Genomic DNA, 21,850 nt, shown 5'->3' with positions numbered 1-21,850 from the left:
TCAAAATCCTCCCCTTAAACACAAAGTTAGCTAGCTAGTCATACAGATAGATAGACAGACAGATAGATACATAGATAGATACATCATTTGTCTTTATACAATAATGTGTCAAGTTCTGCTTCCATTTATTTTGTTTTTAGGTTCAATTTGTGGAAAGTCACCAAGGCATGGGTAAAACTCAACTAATGAATTCAAAAGTGTATTTCCATAAGTAGAATGCACTTCATTTCTTTTAAAAGCCATTGTACATTTTGAAGCTTGTACAGCTAAAAGGCTAGACAGGCTAAAGAAATTTATCTTATGAAAAACTGAACAGATCAGTTTAGAAGACAATTTTCACCTGCCAATCAAAAACAGCTGCAATTAAGAGAGTGAAAAATACTTATTTCTCAGTTCTTTTTGTGTGTACACAGTGAACAATAATCAGTCCATTCTGTTTTGTGCTTTTATGAAAAAGAATTTTATCATTGGCAAGCTTAACATTTTGTTCACTATGCAAGTTAACAGTTGCATTTGTGATGGGTGATCAGTTTTATGAGTGCAATGATGTTGCTTGACATGCATGAACAGTCATCCATTTGAAAGTTTTTTTGTTTTTTTTTTACATTAGACACTTCAGATGCAGAACAACCAGTCAGGCTAAAACTTTCAACTTTTTAAAAGAAAACAAGGGACTCCCAGGACAAACAACAACAACAAATATCCTGTAGCTCTTCTGACACAACAGAAAACGTTCTGCTATAACAGTGAGCCTGGGAGAAGACACTGCTTCATCAATAATCTGTAGAGACTAAAGACCAAATGTACATACAGCCACATCCAAACTAATTGGAAGGCAAAACTTTCACAGACGTCAGTGGGCAAAAGTCACAAGCTACCAACAAAATAGACAAACAGATAAACAAGCAAACTCTGCAACCGTGTCATGCAGGCAAGGTCATCAGCTGACCAGAGAGAGAGAGGCTACAAGGAAACCAAACAGGCATTTGCATAGAAAATGAAGTTCTTACCTTTGATGGCTTCAAGTGCTTTCCTGCAGAGAAGAGAATTTGTCAGTATTTAAAGGAATATGCTTCTGACTAAAGCAGTATTAAGTTAAAACTACCACTGTTTCCAATGTATGAAAAAAGTCTCTGACAAATGTAAAGATTTCTGTCTTGATTGCACAAGCTATATTATCACTACAAATGTTCCTCAATATGCATAATAAAACGCTACCACACACACTAAGCCACAGGTCTGAAACAACACATTACAGTACAGAAATAATCTATCCCCAGAGTTTGGGTCATGGAGTAATTTGCACATGGTTTGTAAGTTCTTGTTACGAAGACAAAATCCAAGCTACCTAATACTCTGGCCAGATGTTAAAAACATACTTATAACCTGTGCACCCATGTAATGGAGTGCTGTTATTAAGTATCATCATTTCAGCACAGCTGAATGTTTTTAATATGTCTTGTTTAAACCTTGAGTATATAAACAACCGAATCTGGCTTACAAACTTTTACAGGAGGTTTGGCTCACTGAAGAAACATAGCATTTCACCAGCCATTAAAGAGAAAACATCTCCATTTATTAGTATAAGTACTACAACCGGCATAAAATAATAAAAACATCTAAAACAACATTTTTAAGGACACACACTGAATCAACTTCCATGTAATACTAGATGTTTGCTGTAGTCAACTATACATTTACAAAATTAGACAATTTATAACGCCAAAGCAAATTAAAAGCAAACTAATGTTTTTAATTTACTGCACTAATTCTCTAACAGCAAACAAATCAGCATAAAAAAAACAGCACAGTCCAGAGACAATGTTTCCATTTTGGGGAAGATGCATTTCAGTTAATCAGTCAATTAAGGAGGACTTCATGTGTGGTGGGGCTACTGTGCAGGTATGATAGCAACATATTAAGTTCAGTTGTATTTATAATTATGTGATATGCAGCTTTAACGGTGTTTTGTGCACAGCTTCAGTAACAGGGCATTTGCCCAGTAACTTTTCTGGTCCTAAGAATGTTATTAACTGAAGAGTGAATGGGCAAACTTGACAGCTGGCCCAGAACTTATTAGTTCACCCTTCTAATCTTGATAGTGAAGGTTCCTTGAATAATCATACATCTGCACAACAGTTATGACATAACAAGGCAGAGTTATTTTCCTCCAAAAGTCAAATCATTGAATTTAGGAGTCTTGAGGATCTCTGATTAATTCAAAATAACCTTATGTTTTCCTCTACAGGCTCATAGGTTCTATTTTGAAAGAAACAAACTCAAAATACTAAAAAACACAACTCTCTAAATGGACCATATTTTTGCTCGGACCTTGGTGCTTATTCCAGTTCTGCAGGTTCTAGAATACATATCCTCTTTATTCAAAACTGGCATGGCCTAGTCATTCATCAAGATGCACTTATAACCTGCTGCTTCTTCACTACAGCCATAGCTCCAGAGCTCACAGTAACACAGTTCTTGAAACGGACCTTCGTCTTAACCTTCCAAGGTATCCAACAGCATCTGCTTGGGCTTAAATTGTGTGAATGAAAAACTAACTTTTCCTCGTTTTGACTCTAACAGTATCAGTACTTCCAGACCTCAACTCCTTTCAAGGAAAACTCTTGGCAGCAGCAGTCATGCCACCCAGATGGATTCCTGAGTTGCAAGTACTATGTGTGAAGAATGTTACAAAGTTTTCCATATGGAGAGGGTGCCATTAAGTACAAATTCCTATTTTGCGTCTATGATAGGCTGAATTCACTTTGCACCAGTCTAGTCAGCAGCTGCCTCTCTTCTTTCTTAAGGAAGAAAATTAAAGGAAATAAATTCTAAATTACACGGACATACAAAAAAAATAAATAAATAAATTTGATGCTGCTCCACTAACAGAAAACAGTGTAATCCAGAGATGATATGATACCTTCATTGCTGATGAAGGACTCCCATTAGCTTACAAATGAAACTAACTATGAAACCTATACTGGTGCAATAAAAATTATCACATCACCTTTATGTTCCAGTGGATGGACACACTCACTCTGTTACAATGAGAGAATCAAATGCATATGGCAAACTGATCTGCAGTTTGCTTTTTTATGAAAGAAACATGGGGTTGTACAGTCACTACACAGACCTTTACTAAGTAGTCAGGTAACAATTACCTTCTGTTATGACACAGTAAGACAGTGGCAGGGGTGGTCAGGGCTCACTCCAAGTCAGCAGCCAATATTACAGCCAGAGTACTTGTCAGTTTGCCACTTGAACATCAATTTACACATTTTCTAAACAGTTCAAAATGGATATCAGCAGTAGAGAGAGCAGGATAGGTTTTGTCTACTCTGCAGAGCAGGCTTTAGACGAGCTTCCCATTCATAAATGGAAAAATAATGATAGATCGTTTGACACTCCCAGTTAAGTGGATTATTGCAGCATTAATCCATACAAGTAACATAGCACAGCCATGTAAGTATAGTTACCATAACAGCATATGTCCAAACAAAATCATTGATGCAGGAGAAATACCCCCACTCCCCCACCTCCATTGCCTGTACTTTGTTACTCTGAAGGCTATTTGTATATTACTATTCTATACGACTCATACAGATTGTTACAGGTATCCTGTTCAATTTTATTATAACATTACTACATTTACCCATAGTTTGTTACAATTTTGTTTTCACTAATTTTTTTGGGAGGTATTTATCATACCAATGAAATGCATTTAAAGTTGGGCAAATACTCATAATGCCATTATGACTTGTTTCAGGCTTTCAAGGCTCCAAGAGCATTTCATGGCAGTATAACCCTGTAAAATCACTCCTGACCAACACAGTTGGGTACACTCACTTTGCAGACAGTTCTCATCATATAGCCATTGCAGAAGTCTGCATCCTATGATGTAGGATTGCTAAAAAGACCTAGCGGGAGGACTGAAGTCCACCTTTGGTCTTATCCTAATCATTTATGGATTCCTGCAGGAATAATCCCATTAACCAGACTTCTACTATTATAATATGTCAAATCACCATTAATGTAGTATAGTTTTGCTGTATATAAGTATTTAACATTCTATAAATGTCTGATTTTAGCTCTCTAGACAAAACAAATCCTTAAATGTAGGAGTGTAGTAGATTGTCAGGAAATATTAAACTCAAATAATTCTCACCAATCATCTTGGGTACTTTTTTTATTTCTGCTTACTTTGTTAGCTGGTGACAATTAATTCTGACATGTTTTATGGAGGTAGTGATGCACATGGTTATTGCAAATCAGATTTTAAGTATCAGACTTAACCTTCTGACCTCTGAGAAACATGAGTGCAGTTATACTGCACTGAGTATGTTGTGCTGGTCATTTACTTAAGAGTCTTGTTTTTGAATATTGTTATGGAGATGGTTAACTTTAGTGTTAATGATATTTTCTTCCAAAGTATTGCAGTTGTTGGGTAATGGATCTGTTCTTTATTTTGGTTTTCTTTTTCATTAATTCATTTTCTGATTTATTATGTACATATCCAGTCACAGTCTGTGTGAAGTCTGCATGTTCTCCCTGGGTCTGTATGGGTGTTTTCTAGGTTGTCTTTCTTCCCACCTCTCAAAACATGTTGGATGATTCCCTACTCTGAAGTGTAAATATGTAAAGCTTTTACTCTTGTTATTGTGGCCTGTGATATGGCTAAAAACAATCTATGATGATGCTGTTCACTTACCTGGTCAACAAGTGAGGAAATTAAAGCGAATTAAAAATCCTAGAAAGGAGAGCAAGCCATTGCAGGATGAACACACACCTACAGACAATTTGAAGGAGTGCCAGTTTACCTACTGCACATCTTTGGGAGGTGAAGAAAACCTTCACTACTCAGAGAAAATCCACACAGTCTCATGCAGAATATGCAGACACTATACAGAAGGTACCCCAGCCATGAAATGAACCACAGAACCATCAACTGTGAAGCAGCAAAACTAAGACTATTTTTAAGCAAAACATTAACAGACTTTGTGTTGGCTCACTCACAGAATGTTCTAGAAGCAAGTTTTCAACTAAAATTTTCTACTCATAGCTTTATATGCCAAGCATGGGTCTTTTCTAAATAATTTATAAGATAGGGTGAATGGGGTTGTTCCTGTAAATTAAAATAGTAATTCATACTATCCTATTTTATTTGGCAATAATCTATGCACGTTAAACTGTACCAAGTGGTTTGTTTGCTTAAACAGTGTGTGCTGGAGTAACTAGCAGAACTACGGTAACTATATACTGGCTATTTCTTTATGTGCTGGCGCTGATATTTCAATCAACTGTTATAGCAAGTGTTAACTACAAAGGATAATAATATTTATTGTTTGTCATGATGGTGCTGGGTGTACTATGGAGGAATTGGAAGAAAATAAAAAAAAAAAAAAATGACTCATAAGTTATGAGAGAACAGGAGCTGCATGTTGAGTAAGGTGCATGTAACAGCACTCCCAAACTTGGTAGTAAAGATAAGACATTACTAACAGACAAGCTGCATCAAGGGGGCAGAAACATAGCGACTGTGTCAGGGACCTCAGCCTGCCATTAGTAACCTGAAAAATCCCCATCTACATAAGGCAAGGGGGTCAGCAAAAGTGGGGATCTTTAGTGAAGGGTGAATTCAGTCAAAATGTGCAAGTTCTCACAGGCATCCTTGGTGTAGTTCTTTTTTTCTGCAAGGAAAGTAGAGTGTGGGATATGGAACTGATGGGAAAAGAACCATAGAGTGTAGATTACTAAACTTGGAACAAAGAAAGGAATTCAGGACGGAAACACTGACAAAGAGGTCTGGAAATATGGGCAACCTTCTAAAAAGGCAAAGAATTTGACCTACTTCAAGGTGCTAGCAAAACTGTTGTGCATGATTGTGGGTACTGACATTTCTCAGGGTCGTTTTAAGCAAAGCAGTCAAACAACATCAGTTACAGCTTGTAGTCTGATGGAATGAGCTTAATGCAGGGGATAGCTAACTTCCTATCAAACATTTTTTCCCCATTTTTTAACATATGGACATTTTGGTTAAAGATCTACTAGTCTACTAGACCTCTATAGTCAGTTTGAAATCTTTACACAATATATTGCGCAATGAGCCACAGGTTATTCTACACAAATCATCCATGACAGTGCTGCCGTATATGTTACACACTGCAAGATTTCATGCATATATAAAAAAATAGAAATTAAAAATGGCAAACATAAAGGCAGCATTTCACAATGGGCAGTAGGGAACAGACCCGTCGCAGGTTTTAGTGACCAGGAAAAATATCTGACTGATATTACAACATAAGAAGACTTGATTCAACAACAAATATGCCAAGCCATGAGGAAAATAACACTGAAATGAGTTCTGAAATGGGTCATAAAAAGAAGTGCAAACAAATATATAATGCCTTAACTGAATGCTTCCCACCTCTCCCCCCCAAAAGGAAAATGAACCAAGCAGGTAAGCAAGGAAAAAAGGACTTGGAGTAATAAAAAAAAATACAATGAGGAGAGGAAAGAAAAGACATGTTCTAATTATAACAGTATTCTGAACATTATGCTAATGTTGAGAGAAATGCAGGGAGATTCAACAAATGCCAACAGTTTTTCATGAATGAATCAATATGAAAAACTTTTAGAACATAGTGAGGCAAATGTTATCAGAGTACTATGACCAAGTTCCTTCTTTAATTCACAGAAATATATTAAACATTTATATACATAACAGTTAACCTTTCTAGTACTAGTATGTAGTGCATGCAGAGCCATGATTATGCTCCACAAACTGGAAAAAGACAAGCTTGTTAAGCACCCTTCTGATGTCAGAAGCACCCTTAAGCGCTGTTAAGACTGGGATCTCACTGAGCTGGACTTGCGCTGATGGGCAAAGAACAGTAGGCAGAAGGTAAAACAGCTTTAAAATCTGTTAGATACTTCATTCTGCCACACTTATAAAAAAGTTGACAGAATGAAGTGACTTAGCTTATAAAGCAATTTGTTCTTTGGAGGGACATGGTTTCTGCCTGCTGTCTGTTTGACAGCATTTACGTATTAAAGGCTTTGAAAGCTGGTACAACACTTCACTCTGCTATACTTTTTTTCTGTGACTGGCAGTATGTTGAGCAAATAAAGCTTTATGTTTTACAAAGATATGTGTTTGAGTTTCAATGAACACCGCTCTTACTGGGTGTTCTCTTTAAGGATACTAAGATTCACCTCTAGAGCTTTGCTCTCCAGCTGACTTTCTTGGCAGCCATGTCTTGAACACACAAGATGGTTACATTCACAGACCTTGAGGAACACCTTTTGTAATGCAACCAGTTTTGAATTGTATTTTATGTCTGAAAACACAAAGTCCATATAAATACAGTGTTAGGTACATGAAGCTTCTTAGTTGCAAATTTTTCTCTCTGGCACAAACACCTAAAACTTCTACAGTCTGAGACATTTTGAATGTTATTTGTAAACATAATGAAGCAAGCATAAACAAAATGTCCACATTTTTTTAAACATATGTTTAAGCCAATTGTTAAAGCTGATCATCTTATCTCTGACATGGTCTATGTGTTGCAGGTGTTGAGGTTCTGAGAGGGTGGTGGTGTGGTGTTTTGGCTTTGGTGGCTGGTGGCCTTGGTAGTTTTTTGAGATTTTGCCTTGAGTATGTCTTTTTGTGTTTTGTGGTGTGTATGATTTTTGGTTGTGATGGTACTATGTGAGACTGGGTCTATAGTGTGTGTGTGGGAGAGGAGAGGGTTTGTCTGTGTACATGAGGCAATTGTAACATTGTCTCAATATTCCCAGGTTCAAGTAGTGTAGGAACAAGTGCTGAGTTTAACAGATGAAAAGAGAAAAAGATACTTGAGTCAAGTAGAGATGATCTTTAGGTATTAGAAGTAAGTAAAACAAGGGATGCTTAAAGGTAAGATTGTTAGTATAGGTAAGGTGAGTTTTACCTGTTTAAAAAAAAATTAAAAAGTAGGAGAGAGTTACTTTTAAAAAAGCAGCATGGACTGAAGGGGTGGGTTTATTTTTGTGTTTTGTATGAAACACCAAATGGATGGCCAATAAATTTAAATAAAAATTGAAGGGTGATTTCAAAGTGATGGTTTTGTGATTACTCACATAAGCCAGTGAAAGTAGAGAGAAATGACAGTGGTATTTAACAAGACAACTTAAATGGGTGGAAGAAGTTTAATATGCTGTTAAAACAGAGATGCAAGCAAAACACAAGGTAAAAACCTTAAGTGACCTTTTCTGTCTTATGAATGAGTCCTTAATTAATCAGTTCTTATTTCTGCCTGACTCTTAAACAGATGCAAGCAAAACACAAAGGTAAAGAAAACAAACTACAGTATTCAAAATATAGAAAGACAACTTCAGGTGTAGCAGAAAGTCTCTGGATGAGCCTCTCTGGTAAAAGCTCTGAATGTTTTTAGTTTACTCCTTAAAGAAATTTTTGTTAGTTCCTAGCTCCCCTCTGTTAACAAGTGATTAAAACTTAAGTGACTTTTCTGTCTTATGAATGAGTCCTTAATTAATCAAATGCAAAAAAACACAAGGTAAAGAAAACAAACTACAGTATTCAAAATATAGAAAGACAACACAGAAATACAAAATCCTAACCAAAGTGTACAGCGGTGACTTACAAGTATCACTGGAAAGCTGCTGACTGATGAACAACTTTAGCATAGATAACTTAGATTTAGCACACTGTTAGGTAAGGATATTTAGATATAACATTTACTTAGAAATGAAATGAATCTTTTGAATTCAAAATGTAACAAAATCAGGATTAACATTTGGAATTTTGAAATCAATAGCACTTTAAAATTGAGATTCTCATGGATTACTTTATTATAGGATCATAGCAGATTACTAGGCTAATGGCCATGGGGCCCTTTCAAGCCTAGCCAAGAGTTTATACCCCCCTCCCAAAAAAAAAAAAAAAAAACCCTCAGTCAGCACCTGTCACCTCTGTCAATGAGGGATAAAGGTGGAAACCCTGGGACAAATTTATGGTTTCCCATCCACTCATCAAGGTTGCGCTTGAAGAGGGTCAGTGAGGTACTCTGTTTGACATGTATGGGAAGTCCATTCCAGGGATGGAGAAGCCTCTGGGAGACAAACCTGTCTCTCTAGCAGTTTTGTTGATGCCACATATTAGATTTAGGCCTATTGAGCAGTTAATGTACGAGCAGTTAGACTTACGGATATGGAGTATCTTCAGTAGGGCAGGGTCTGACATGGCCTTGTAAACGAGACACAGATCACCTCTGAGCAATCTGTACGATACCAAGTAGAGTGATAGTGATTTAAGCCTGTCCACATAGGATAGGTGTTGGAGGCCATGGATTTTCTTTGTGAGGTATTTCTGTGGGCTTTCCAGTTGGTGCACGTTTTTGGAGAGGTACATGCCAAATGGGGCACTGTACACAATTACAGGTCTATTAAGGGAGGAATGCAGAGAGGTAATAACCTCCTTTTTTTCTGGATGCGATCCCTTTACTTATGAGATGAACCAAGTAAAAGGCTTTTTTTGACCACCACCGCCACATGATGGTCGAATGTGAGATTGTTGTCAACCTGAGTACCCAGGTCTCTCACCACAGGTTGTGTGCTTAGGTTGCCATTGATGTGGTAATCAACAGGGGCTGTGTTTTTGCCGAATGGTACGATAATACATTTTTTTTGCGTTTAACTTAAGGCCATGACTTTGGCACCAGTTATTTGTAGCTGTAAGACACTCTTGCAGTATATTAACATTAATTGGGGAGTTAATGACAGCACCCAACTTACAGTCATCCGCAAACTTGGTCAGCCACAGGCCCTTTGTCTTTGCCTGGACCTCTGAGAAGTATATGCCAAACAGTAAGGGGTCCAGGGATAGATCCCTGGAGAACACCACTAGTGACAGGTCTGCTGTCGGAGGTGGCAGCACCTATTTTGACCTTGTGGGTCCTATTTGTGAGCCAGTTGGCCACCCATCTGACTAAATACGGATTAACACCAAATTGTGTTACCTTTTTGATGATGCCTGAGTGGGGGATTGTGTCAAAGGCCTTGGCCAGGTCAAGGTAAGCTGTATGTACTGACTTTTCCTCATCCACAGCCTTGGTGACAATCTCAAGAAGTTAGGTAGGTTCAATAGGCAAGATCTGTCCCTGACGAATCCAAATTGGGTGGGGTTGAGTGCTTGGAGATTGCCTATGTCCTTGTTTATGAGCTCCATAATAATACGCTCCATGACTTTACAGATCAGACTTGTCAAGCTGATGTGGCGATAGTTTCCCAGGTCAGTAGTGGCACCATCTTTGTGCAAAGGGATGACAATGGCAGTTCTCCACTCTGCTGGAATGAAGCCTATAATTAGGCTGTGATTGAATAGGGTGCTCAATGGTGAAGCTAGTTCTTGCTGGAGATGGTGCAGAATACAGCCTGGGATACTATCAGGTCCCATGGAAGCTGTGTTCTTTGCTTTGGATAGGGACTTTAACACTTGATCTACAGAGATGCGAGGTGTGGGACAAGTATCAGGGATGTCGACTGGGCCTGTGGGGGGCAATAAGGGGGTAAAGTTTGCACTGAACCTATCAGCCAGCAGGTTGGGTAAGTCAGTAGGATCAGTGTGAGTGGCAGCATTAAGTACTAGTTCGGAACAACCATGGGCTTTGCCATGGAGGTTCCTCACGTAATTGAAGAAGGACTTGTGGTTTTCCCTTTGTTTCGGAGGTTAGTTTCAACTCATAATTGGCTCTGGAGGTTTTCCTTGTTGAGGCAGAGAAGGGAGTTTTTCAGATTTGGAATTTGTTCCTTTTTACTCATGGACAACAGTTTCTTCCTTTTGTTGTAAAGCCTGTTGATAGAGGATGTCCAAAAGGCAGGTTTGTGTTTCCTTGAGGAGCAGATTTTAGTTCTGTTCGGAATGGCTGAGTCCATGCAGTTGTACAGGTGCTTGTATACTGCACTGGCGTACTGTTCAGCATAGTTGTCTGCATCATCTGAGGGGGGGCAGTGGTCTGAAGCTGCTAATACCCTCCCCTTAGGAGGCTGTAGTCAGCTTTTGAGGAGGTTTTTAGCCTGGTTACGGCTGGGGAGGGGGTGGATGAGATAGAAACTTCGAATGAGACAGACCGATGATATGATCTCACCATGGAAGAACATACTATGGGAGTGGTACAGTGGTCGCCCATGTTTGTGAGAACCAAGTCCAGTATGTTATTTCCCCTTGTGGGGGTTAAGACCAGCTGATCTAGTGCATTAGAATTGATGAAGTCAAAGAATCGTTGGGTAAGTACATTAGTGCAGAACAGTTCACCCAGTCTATAGTGGGGTAGTTGAAGTCACCCAGGATCAGGGTGTTAGGGGGTACCTTGATGAAGTCAAGAAGGTCCAGGTAGGAGGTGTGGGTGTCCTGAGACATGGAAGGGGGTCTATAGCTGGCTATAACTTGGATGGGTGTTTTGCCAACTGTCAGTTGCACCTGGAGTAATTCCAGTGTATCATGTTGGTACACCAGTCTGGAGGTGTGCCTGTCCTTAGTGAAGATAGATACACCACCACCCTTAGTCTTTCTGACCTAATTTTGGGGTCAGAAAGTGTGGAATGAGGTACAGCCTGGTAAGGCAGGGGTGCTCTCTGTAGCTCTGAACCAAGTTTCCGTGACAGCACAGACTTCGGCATCTTCCAGTGTGAGGAGAGCCTCTAGTGAGTGTATTTTCAGATTAAGGCTCCTAGCTTTGAGGGGCATGACCTTAAATTTGCTTTTTAATAGATTTTTTATGTTGGAAGATTTGTCTTTGGAACATGGCCTAAAAACGGAATGATGGGGGACGCAAGAGCTTTGGCCAAGATCCAGAACTCCAGGGGTGACAGGTGGAGGCCATCTCTGGCAAAGCATTGTGGCCCGTCCACCATGTCATCCCAGGCAGACAGATACTGGATCCCCTTAGAAAGACATCAGAAACTATGTCAATTGTTGAAGTCAAACATTTTTTGTTGGCATTGTGGTATTCTTGGTGAAGATAGGATGCTGCTTAGGGCTAGGGTCATACCTGCCTGGAGCACATACTCTTGACAACTCAACCATGTCTCTCTTCATATAGTCCAGGGAGGTATGTCTCAAGTCGTTCACACCAACATAGACAATGACAGAGTCATACTTGTATCTGTTGTGGAGAGACCTGAGTGCGTGTGTGATGTGGTGGATTTGAGCGATTGACAAACAGCTGACCGTGACCTTCTTGTTCAGCCCGGTGAGGGGGACACTGGCATGTCTCACTATCAAGTCACCAATGACTGGTATGTTTGGTTTATTACTATGCCTTATGGGCTGCATTGGTTTATTGCTTTGCCTAATGGGCTGTGTTTGTGAGACACTGGTGCAATGACTACTGTGTGTGATGTGACTGGTATTATGTATGGAATGTTTGTGAGTGTGGTTGTGCTTTGGGGGTCTCTACTATTTAGGTAAGTTTTTGTTGAGGACCCCTGCATAGGTGGGTGTGTGGCTCTGTGATGTGGGTGGTGTGGTGCTTGTACTGGCAATCTCCTCTTTGTCAGGAGTACTGACTGCGTTCTAACCAAGCTAGTGAGGAGTGCAATCCTTGGCTCTGGCATCCCTCACTTGGGGCCTTAAGTAGAAGGCAGTCAGATGGTTTCTGCGGGGAAGGTGGGGGGACACAGAAAAAAAAAATAATTAACCTATCGTGCTTACAGTACAAAGAATAAAGTAATGATAGTGACCTCCAACCAACAGACCCTCTTCTAATCTTTCTCCTTTTTGAGGGAAACATTTATCTTGCAAAGAATTCAGACCTAGGAAATTTTGCAACAGTATCAAGTGAAGAAACTGGGTCAGAGTTTTGAATGACAGTTTTTTATTTTACTGTGCAAAGTTCTTCACTTTGCTCATAAGCTGCTGGGAAGCCAAAAACACCAAGGGGATTAGGTTCAGAATCTTTTTTGAATGTATTTATTCCATTCATTTTTGACCCATACTCCCAAATACAATGCATCTACTAAGTCATGTCACCAACTGACGCAATTCAGACTTCTTCACTTATGAGGAGGGAATATCAAAAGACAGACATAGTGGCCATCTTCCTGCAGATTTCTGATGTTCTTGAGAGACCTTCTCATCTGTTGACCATCAAGCATGCAACACTTTTGCTATTCTGAACTGCTGCAAGTGCACACATCTGCAACCCTGCAATGCTCAAATGGACTCCATGATCAGATTCAAGCCCATGAACTCCTGTGTACTGGAGTGCAAAACTTCATCTTTCTATCAAATTGTGCTTCAGCGTAAGGACTGAAAAACTCCATCTGTCTTAGATATGCAAACTTGGCAGCATGTACCCATCTCTGTCCACACAGTTATTCCAGCAACTTATTTCATTAATCAAACCCAGGTCACTTGGGGAGAATTCAGGGCTCCATACTCCTATATTAAAGAGTCATCCAGCTTTGAATATAAAAAGTCACTTACGTTGGGGGATTTGAAAGAGATTGTGGATATTACTGAAGGATCACTGCTTAGTAGATATTCCAACAGACAGTTGCTATTTGTGAAATGTTTAGGTTGCGTGGGTTATGTGACTAAGTCTAGTAATGGCTAATGATATATGTCTATATTTTTTATTTATTTTTTACATGCTTTTTGCCACCCTGCTACCAAATTTCATCCCCCTTATCCCCCAGCTACTGCTCCTGTCAGAGTATCTGATAGTTCCTTTATCAGATCTCATTGAAGTCTTTTGAAATGTGCCATGTAATTCAAGGACCTAAGGGCGAAGGTCGATGAAGAGTATACGGCACTTCCCGAATCTATCCATCATTCTAGACTCTTTACTAGGAGGATGGACAGTAGGACTTTCATCAGCAAGTTCCCTTTTGGTGGCTGCTGCTACTACCATGGCATTTACTAGTATCCCTTTAGCCCAGTGCTGTTGATCCTGAGGAGTTGACAAAATATGGTCCGGTCTCTTAGGAACTGGCTCAATGGCATCAGATATTTTCCAAGCTCGCTGCCCAAGCAATTTAATCAGATCGTCAGTGGGTGGAGAGATCATCCAAGAGGTAGAGGGTCCGGCACAAAATGCCTCTAGGTATACCGATTCCTCCGAGAAAGGCAAAAGTGAAGTCCAGCCACCCCTTTGTTTAAGGATTTCTAGAATGTCTTCAAAGGAGACATTTTCCAGGGGTGACTTTGGGGAACCTTCCCCTTCATCAAAATCAGTATCTTCTGTGCAACACTCTTCAGGGGAGTCTAATGGCTTCCTCTTGTACTTACTCTTTAGGGGTACCTCCTCAGTGGGATGGGGCGGAGAGGTGTCTGAAAAGGACATGATCACTACAGTTGGATACTGAGTCTTCTGTGCCCACTGTCCCAGGGCAGAGACTGGAGAAGCTCTGGACAGGGGGTAGGGCATGGCTGTTGTTCCAATGAAAGTGGTATCGACTATGAGCCCACAGTGGACAAGGCCCTCTCCATGGCCTGGAAGGTGGGCCATCTCTCTTAGAGCAATGGAAGGTGGAAGCAAAACAGTCTCCTTCGGAACCATGGTCCCATCTCACATCGATGAGGCCACCTCTGAAGCCGAAGCTGGGATCCAGCTAACATGTGCAGAAGCCCCAAGGAACATGGAAGGCTCTGATAACATTGGAGTGGAACCATGCTCTCTGGAGCTGGCAACAAAGCTGTGACCCTGGGAGGTCTCCAGTTGAGACAGAACCAAAGAGCTCAAGGCAGTTGTTGGTTCCAGAGAAGTAGCTCAGACCAGCCCCGAGACAGTTGAAGTTGGAACTTTTGGAACCAGGAAAAGCTCAGCTGGAGTCAGAGGAGGAACAATAAATGGTGTAAAAACTGGTAAAATTCCAGAGCCAGATAGCTTGGGAACCGTGGAAGTGCATAATCCCCTCGCTGCCAGGAGCTGGCCCACCAGTCTCAAGATATCGGATTCCATCAGGCTCTTGGTGGAATGGACCAAAGAGACTGACGGGGACTGGGGTTTCTCCAAGAAGGGACTTGGAGGTCGGACTGCAAAGGGATCTATGGAAGGTGAATATTTGGTAAGTGGTCTATCTTGAAATGAGAACTCCTTCGGTTCTGAAGTTGCTGAAACTGAGAACACAGAAAGCTCTGATGTTGCTTGGTCCAAGACAGTAGTAGGTGCTGAGTTTTTTGGTGCACAGGTAGACATTGACAGCACCGATGTTGAAGTCAGTTTCCCACTCAGTTCCGCCGAAACGTTGAGAACTGGGGAAGTCTTAGTCACTTTAAAGGGTGGTGCCAATGATACTGTCGGCACCGAGCTGCTCCTCTTCTTAGGTTGTTCATGCTTGGACGAAGAAGAAGAGCAGCTAATATCCATTTTTGACTTGGGAGAACCAAATATGGTCTCATCGAAGCTGGTTTTAATAGGACTCTTAAGAATAAGCTTTATTTTTTTCTTTCTATGAGGGCCCAGTGACTGAAGCCATGACAGATGGCACCGTCTTCTTGAAGATGCACCAGTCCCTAATAATAGACACAAAGAGTGCCTGTCAGAGTTTTAGTAACTTTTGATCACACTTCTGGCATCTCTTGAAGCCAGACATACCTCTAGGTTTTTCCACCATAACAAAGAAGCAAAAAAAAAAACACACAAAAGAAGGCAGAAGAATAGTTGAAAGTTTCAAAGCCTCTTTTTTTTTAGGCAGATAGAACAAAGAATCATACCAACAATGGTATGAAAGATTTACTTAATGTTAAAGTAGAAAAGGAAAGAAAGGAAAAGTGCCAACAATGGTACAAAGAAAATACCGTTATGGTAAGGAGAAAAAGAAAATACCAACGATAGTATGACAGGGAAACACTGCTCGTGTTATGAAAGGTAAAAGCAGAAATTGAGGAGCTGGGTAAATACAGAAAGGAACAAGAAATCACAAATAAAGAGTTTAACAGAGAAAAACACTTGCAATTTGTAGAAATATAGCTTGCTCAAGAGCTGTAGGATAGACATGGCTGGCACTAAAAGTGGCAAACAAGATTTGAGGTAATCCTGTGAGGAGCATTACGGGTAGAGCTAAGCTCGAGCATTTTTGCAGTGCGCAAGATGGAATGATGGCAGAGTTGGTTCCGAAATACGGAACCAAACCCACAGTCAAGGATTACGTGAAGACTGACAACATCAGATTGAAAGGTATGTACTTATAGCAATAGATTTGTTTTTGTTTGCTTCTGACCTTCCTCAATGTATTTTTCTTTGGATCAGAGTTGGATCTGATTTTGGCCACTTTCAAGCTTTTGGATCCAGTGCTCAAGTTCCTCCTATTACACATAATTCCCAGTGTTAACTGAAATACCTCAGACTGAATATGCTGCCACAAGCATAGGACCCATACACTGATGAATGGACATGAAAGACAACATCAAATCATTTAATAATTCCTGGATTTAGTGGACATCATATCTACAGGTCAACAAAGAAAGGGGGGAGCATCTATTTATGTTTCAACAAGAGTTTCTTCTTTCACATCTTTCAGTTATGCAAATACTGAATTTTTATCAGTAAAAGTTACTGAAGGTGGATGCTGTAGATATACTGGTCGTTTTTTTTTGCTCTCCCAATACTAGTAATGAGGGTGATATTACATAATGTAATTACAACACTAATTGCTTTCTGGACAGTTTGATATAGTTGCAGGGAATTTCAATTCCCCAAATATTGATTGGTCTGTCCCTTGGTTTTCTTGCAAATATATTAATAAGTGGTGTTACAAATGGATACTTACAAATAGTTAAAGATGGTACTACAGGTGGTACCATCTTGGATGTGGTGTGGATAAATAGTAGTTTGACTTGCAAGTCCCCAGTTGTATTGATTCTTATTTAGGGAGGTCTGATCATCCATGTGTCATTCTGAAGTTGTACCATTTGTCCTGCCAACACTTATGGATAAAATAGTAATTAGGAAATTCTATCAATCTGATTTTGTTGCAAATAATGCTACTATTTGTTCATGGGACTGGAAATCAAATGTTGATGGCCAATCTATACATGAAAGTTGGATGTTATCTTACAGTTATGTTAATAAACTGATCAGTCATTTTTTACCATTAACAAAGTCTCTAATGCTAGGAACAGAAATTTTCCCTGGTGGAACAGCAGTCTTACCATGGCCAAACATAAAATGAAGAAACTAAGGAAATTTGCAGGGTCCATCTAATACCATCTAATAAGAAAAAACTATTAATAATTTTAAGAAATTATTTTTTTTCAAAAAAGAAAAATGAACATCTATGTATGGCACTAAACTGGCAACAAATCTGACAGATAACCATAAGGTATTGTTTAGACATGTTCATAGTTATGGGTTGGATGAAACTTCTGGGACACGTTTATTTAAATGGACAGGTTATGTAACTGAACCTAAAGATCTTGAAAATATATTTGCTGATGATTTCTTCAATAACTCACAGCCTAAATATTGCATGATTTATTCCACCAATGGTTTATAATATAAAATCTAATGTACCTACTAGACCTGATAGTTTAAACTGATACTTCTTGAACAGTACTGCTAATAGCTTACTTCTATATCTAAATTATTCATTTTTAAAGACCATTGGTAGAAAGTTATTTACCCAAAATTTGGAAAGAGGCAATAGTTATACCCATACAAAAATGTAAACTTAGCTTATCAATTGATAACTAATGGCCAATTAGCCTTACCCACACCTTGGGAAATTATTTTGACCATGTAATGTGTTCATCCTTTCATCATATGTTTGATTTCAGTAGTGATATACATCAACATGGTTTCATTTCTGGGAGATCAAGTGCAATTAATTTGATATATTTTTATTAACATCTTGTAAATTCTGTAGATTAAGGTTTGTCTGTGGATGTGGGTTATTTGGACCTGGCAAAAGCTTTTGACTCTGCTCCACATGAAGTTTTCATTGAAATATTAAGTCTGTTATGAATACCCATACGGCTAGATGAGTGATCAACTGGTTGACAAACAGGAGATAAAAATATATATTCTCATTATACAATTATTGCCAAGGGCATCCCATAGGGATCAGTTTTGGGACCATTATTATTTGGACCATTAATGGACACCTGGCTTACCTAGGACAGTGTGTGGCTTAATAAATTTACTGCTGACTTGAAAACTGGCAGTGTTGTTACTGACACTGTGGATCATTATTATTTGCAAAAATACTTGGATTCACTAACCATTGGGGTGTCTGTAAAAGGTTTGACATGTAATAACAATAAATGCATGACTATGCATTTTTTGGGATAAAAATCTTTTATACCATTATGCCTTAGACAATTATATTTGTAGATCTTCTGACTCACTATGGACTTGGATATACTGGCTGACTCCTCCTCGAAGTCTGATGTCAGCATTAAATAAGTAACCAGGAAATATTATGCTCTTATTAAAATATATTGTGTTGTTTTACTAGTAGGGATAAATGTGATTTGCTCCCGTTATATACCTCTAGTATATGTCCTGAAATTGAATATGGCAGTTTGTTCTGCTCTTGGGGTATGCAACAACAACTCAAGGTACGTGAGCACATACAAAAAACATTTAACAGGCAGACAGTGGAATGTAAACAGGTGTCTTATGGTATTACACTTGAACATTTACTGCTATTTTCAACAGCTTACAGACTTATGAAGGGTGATTTATCCCTTGTTTATAAATCTTTAAATGATGATTTATTAGCTGCTGTGCTGGGTATTGAATTTATCATAAAACTAATCCAAGGAAAAATACAAGAACAGTTTTTTTTAGTTAAATTACCTCCCATTAGACTTGGATTAAAGGCTGCCTTTTTTCAGTCTAGAGCTGACAGGATATGGAATTCTTTAACATAATCAGAAGTTCCAAAGATTTGCAAACGTTTACATCACTGTTAAATTCTTTGTTTACAAACCATAAGTATGTGACAGGGACTGTGATTGAGGGAACTCTTTACTGGCCTTTACAGTCTCTGAGTTTGGTTGCTATTTACCAAATCAGTGAATACTCAGCTGATTATTGTTTTTCTATAGTTTTACTGTAATTAGATGTGTTAAACAGGTAACTGTAATGGCCCAACTCTTGACCATTTACAGCCACACAAATGGGCACAAACACAAAGATAAATGCAATATGCTTATCTGTGCATACATATGTAAAATGTATGTGTGTGTTTATATATGTCAAGTTAGAGTAGCTAATCAATCAACATGTTTTTAGGAGGTGTGAGGAAATCAGAAAATCCACACAGCCATTGGGTCTGAATGGCCAGATGATAAATCAGCAAGCAAAGGAGAGCAATATTGCTAGAACTGAATTCATCCTCTTGTCTTGGTGAGTACCCTCACGAGGTAGACTCCATTTTTCACAAAATCTCAGCAACATGACACAGATATATAGACTGCATTTTATATAGCATAGGTTCATAGGTTCATACTAGGCTATCTGCCCGAGGGCATTTAGAGACCCTTTATCCTTTGGTCAGATACATTCGAATGGGGCATTGTAATCATTGGTCTGATGTACTTCTTCTGTGCTCAGTGGATTGCGTAGGCTGTATGGACTGCCTTTCCCTCATCAATGGCTTTGGTGGTCAACCAAGTTTAAGTACCGGTAGAAGACTTTGATTAAAGCTGTCTAGCTGTGTGGGTTTATTCCTCATTGAGTTCATGGAGCACACAGCCGGGGACACCATCAGGTCCCATGGATGTATGGAAAAGCATATAACATGGACAGCAGTAGGTTAAAAAATAAAAAAAAATCTGGGTGCACAAGACCCAGGATAAAAAAGTACCCAGCCCTGGTAGGTGCACTGGTGCCAGGAATGGAAAAAATTACAGTGTAGAATCCTCAAGACATGGAAACTTCCCTATAATGGGGCCAGGTCCAGGGAGAAGGTGGCCTCCTGTTATAGAAGGTAGTACTAGTCCACAAAAATCACAAAAATTGATAGGTCAGAAAAGAGCCATAAAGACAATAGAGTGGACTATTGAGGATAAGAAAAATTATGTACTGTTGCCATTATGCAAGAAGCCCAGAATTTCTAAACAGAAGACACACAAAAAGATTAAGAGAGAAATTAGATAAAAGAAAAATACTTGCACAAGAAAAAATGTCAGAAGCTTCAAATAAAAATTTGTGTTCACTGATGCAACAGATTTGGGAAAAACATTATACAGACCAAGAAACCATGGGCCGTTTGGAAAAAGAAGCAACCGAAGAAGTGCAAAAATATAAAGAACAAAATTTAGTGATTTTTTTTAAAGGTATAAATAAGAAATATTGACATGGGGAAGAAAAAGAGATCTGGTATAGTGCAGTAGTGCAGAGGCAGAGTTGTCGTCTCACAGCAAGAGGTTCTCTAGTTCGATTCTTGGGTAGAATGCCTTCTGTGCGGAGTCTTCATGTCCTTCCTGCGTTCATGTGGGCTTCCTCTGGGTACTCTGGTTTCCTCCCACATTACAAAGACATGCGTCCGGAGTGTTTCGCCCCAGGCCTCTGCTGAAAACTGGCTTTGTTCCAAGTCGGACTTTCCTGGTAACCAAATGTTAAATAAAATATATAAATAATATTTATGGAAAAGAAAAAGCAAAATTAATTAAAACAAAAAAGCAGCCCCAAAGATATATGAAGAGAAATACAGGCAAAGGCATTCAAATATGGAAAATTTCACAATACAAAAAATAAAACCACAAAGTGGGAATGTGCAGAAGATTAGTAAAGTCGAAGTTAAAAAATAGAAGCTGAAGTTATGGAATACCTGCAAAATGAAGAATTTAGTGTAGAAAGTCTAATACAGGTTCTATCACAGCATGATGGAACGAGTCCCCCAAGTAAGGAGAAACAGAAGGAGCAGGAGACATCTGAAAAGAAATATGGACGTGGGAAAGTGAATGAAATTTAATCTGGTGCAATATTTATGCAAAGGAGAAAGCAAAACTAATCAACACAAAAAGAACAGCACCAAAGATATTTGAAGAGAAATACAATCAAAGGCATCTGAGCATGGAAACTTTTACAATACAAAAAATAAGACAACAGAGGAAAACTGAAAAAGAGGATTAGTAATGGAGAAGTTAAAGAAATAGAAACTGAGGTTAAGGATTACCTGTGAAGTGAAGGATTTAGTTTACAAAACTTAACTCAGATAACATTGCAGCAGGATAGAGCTATGGACACCCAAATTAAGGAGAAACCAGTGGAGCAGGAAGCATATGATCAGTTGCCATATGAAGATACTTTGTACTGGTTTCCTGTGGAAGGCTCCAAATGTTCAGTTGGAGTTCGACAGCAAGGGAAGGACCAGGAAACCGTAGCAACTCTGATGCAGTCAATGTTGTGGAGTGATACGCCAGTGAGTTCCTATATGAAAGAACACTGGATGACACAGGATGATACTGAACAGAATGTGGCACAGGAAGATGCTCTGGAACTTTCTAAAGAATGCTCGCAGGAAATGGAGAACAAAGAATGTGCCCTCAGTTTAGAAGAAAATGATCTAAGAGAAGAGTTGCTTGACTTAATAGAGATGGACAGACATATTAAGATCAATGAAAGAAATACACTACAGAAGGTCAATAAAACAGAAAGTTAGAAGTTTGATAAAACAAATGAACACAGTAATTAGGACTGTCAATACAGATTCATACAATATAAGAGAAGCAAATAGGATATATTCTGTGCAGCTAAACTAATAACAGATAAAGTCTTACCACAAGAACACCGGGCAGTAAAGGAAAGGAAGGGGAGAAACTGAATGCCATTATGGAAGTATTGAAAAGACAAATGTATAAAGCAATTAAGACAAGAAGTGCCACTGTTAGAAAAGT

At 39.1% G+C, this 21,850-nt stretch overlaps 1 protein-coding gene across 1 annotated transcript in view; it reads right to left on the bottom strand.

The window, feature by feature from the left end:
- DTNBP1 (dystrobrevin binding protein 1) overlaps nt 1–21,850 on the bottom strand; it is a 2,114,168-nt gene that overhangs the window by 1,275,761 nt on the left and 816,557 nt on the right. The window contains exon 7 of the mRNA XM_044065204.1: nt 1,011–1,033. Within this exon, the coding sequence (XP_043921139.1) occupies nt 1,011–1,033 (23 nt within the window). The remainder of the gene's footprint in view (nt 1–1,010; nt 1,034–21,850) is intronic.

This window comes from Protopterus annectens, chromosome 3.part0 (genome assembly GCF_019279795.1).
Source record: "Protopterus annectens isolate FY-2018-M chromosome 3.part0, PAN1.0, whole genome shotgun sequence".
Lineage (NCBI taxonomy): Eukaryota > Metazoa > Chordata > Ceratodontiformes > Protopteridae > Protopterus > Protopterus annectens.
This window is presented reverse-complemented; position numbering and strand designations above follow the sequence as displayed.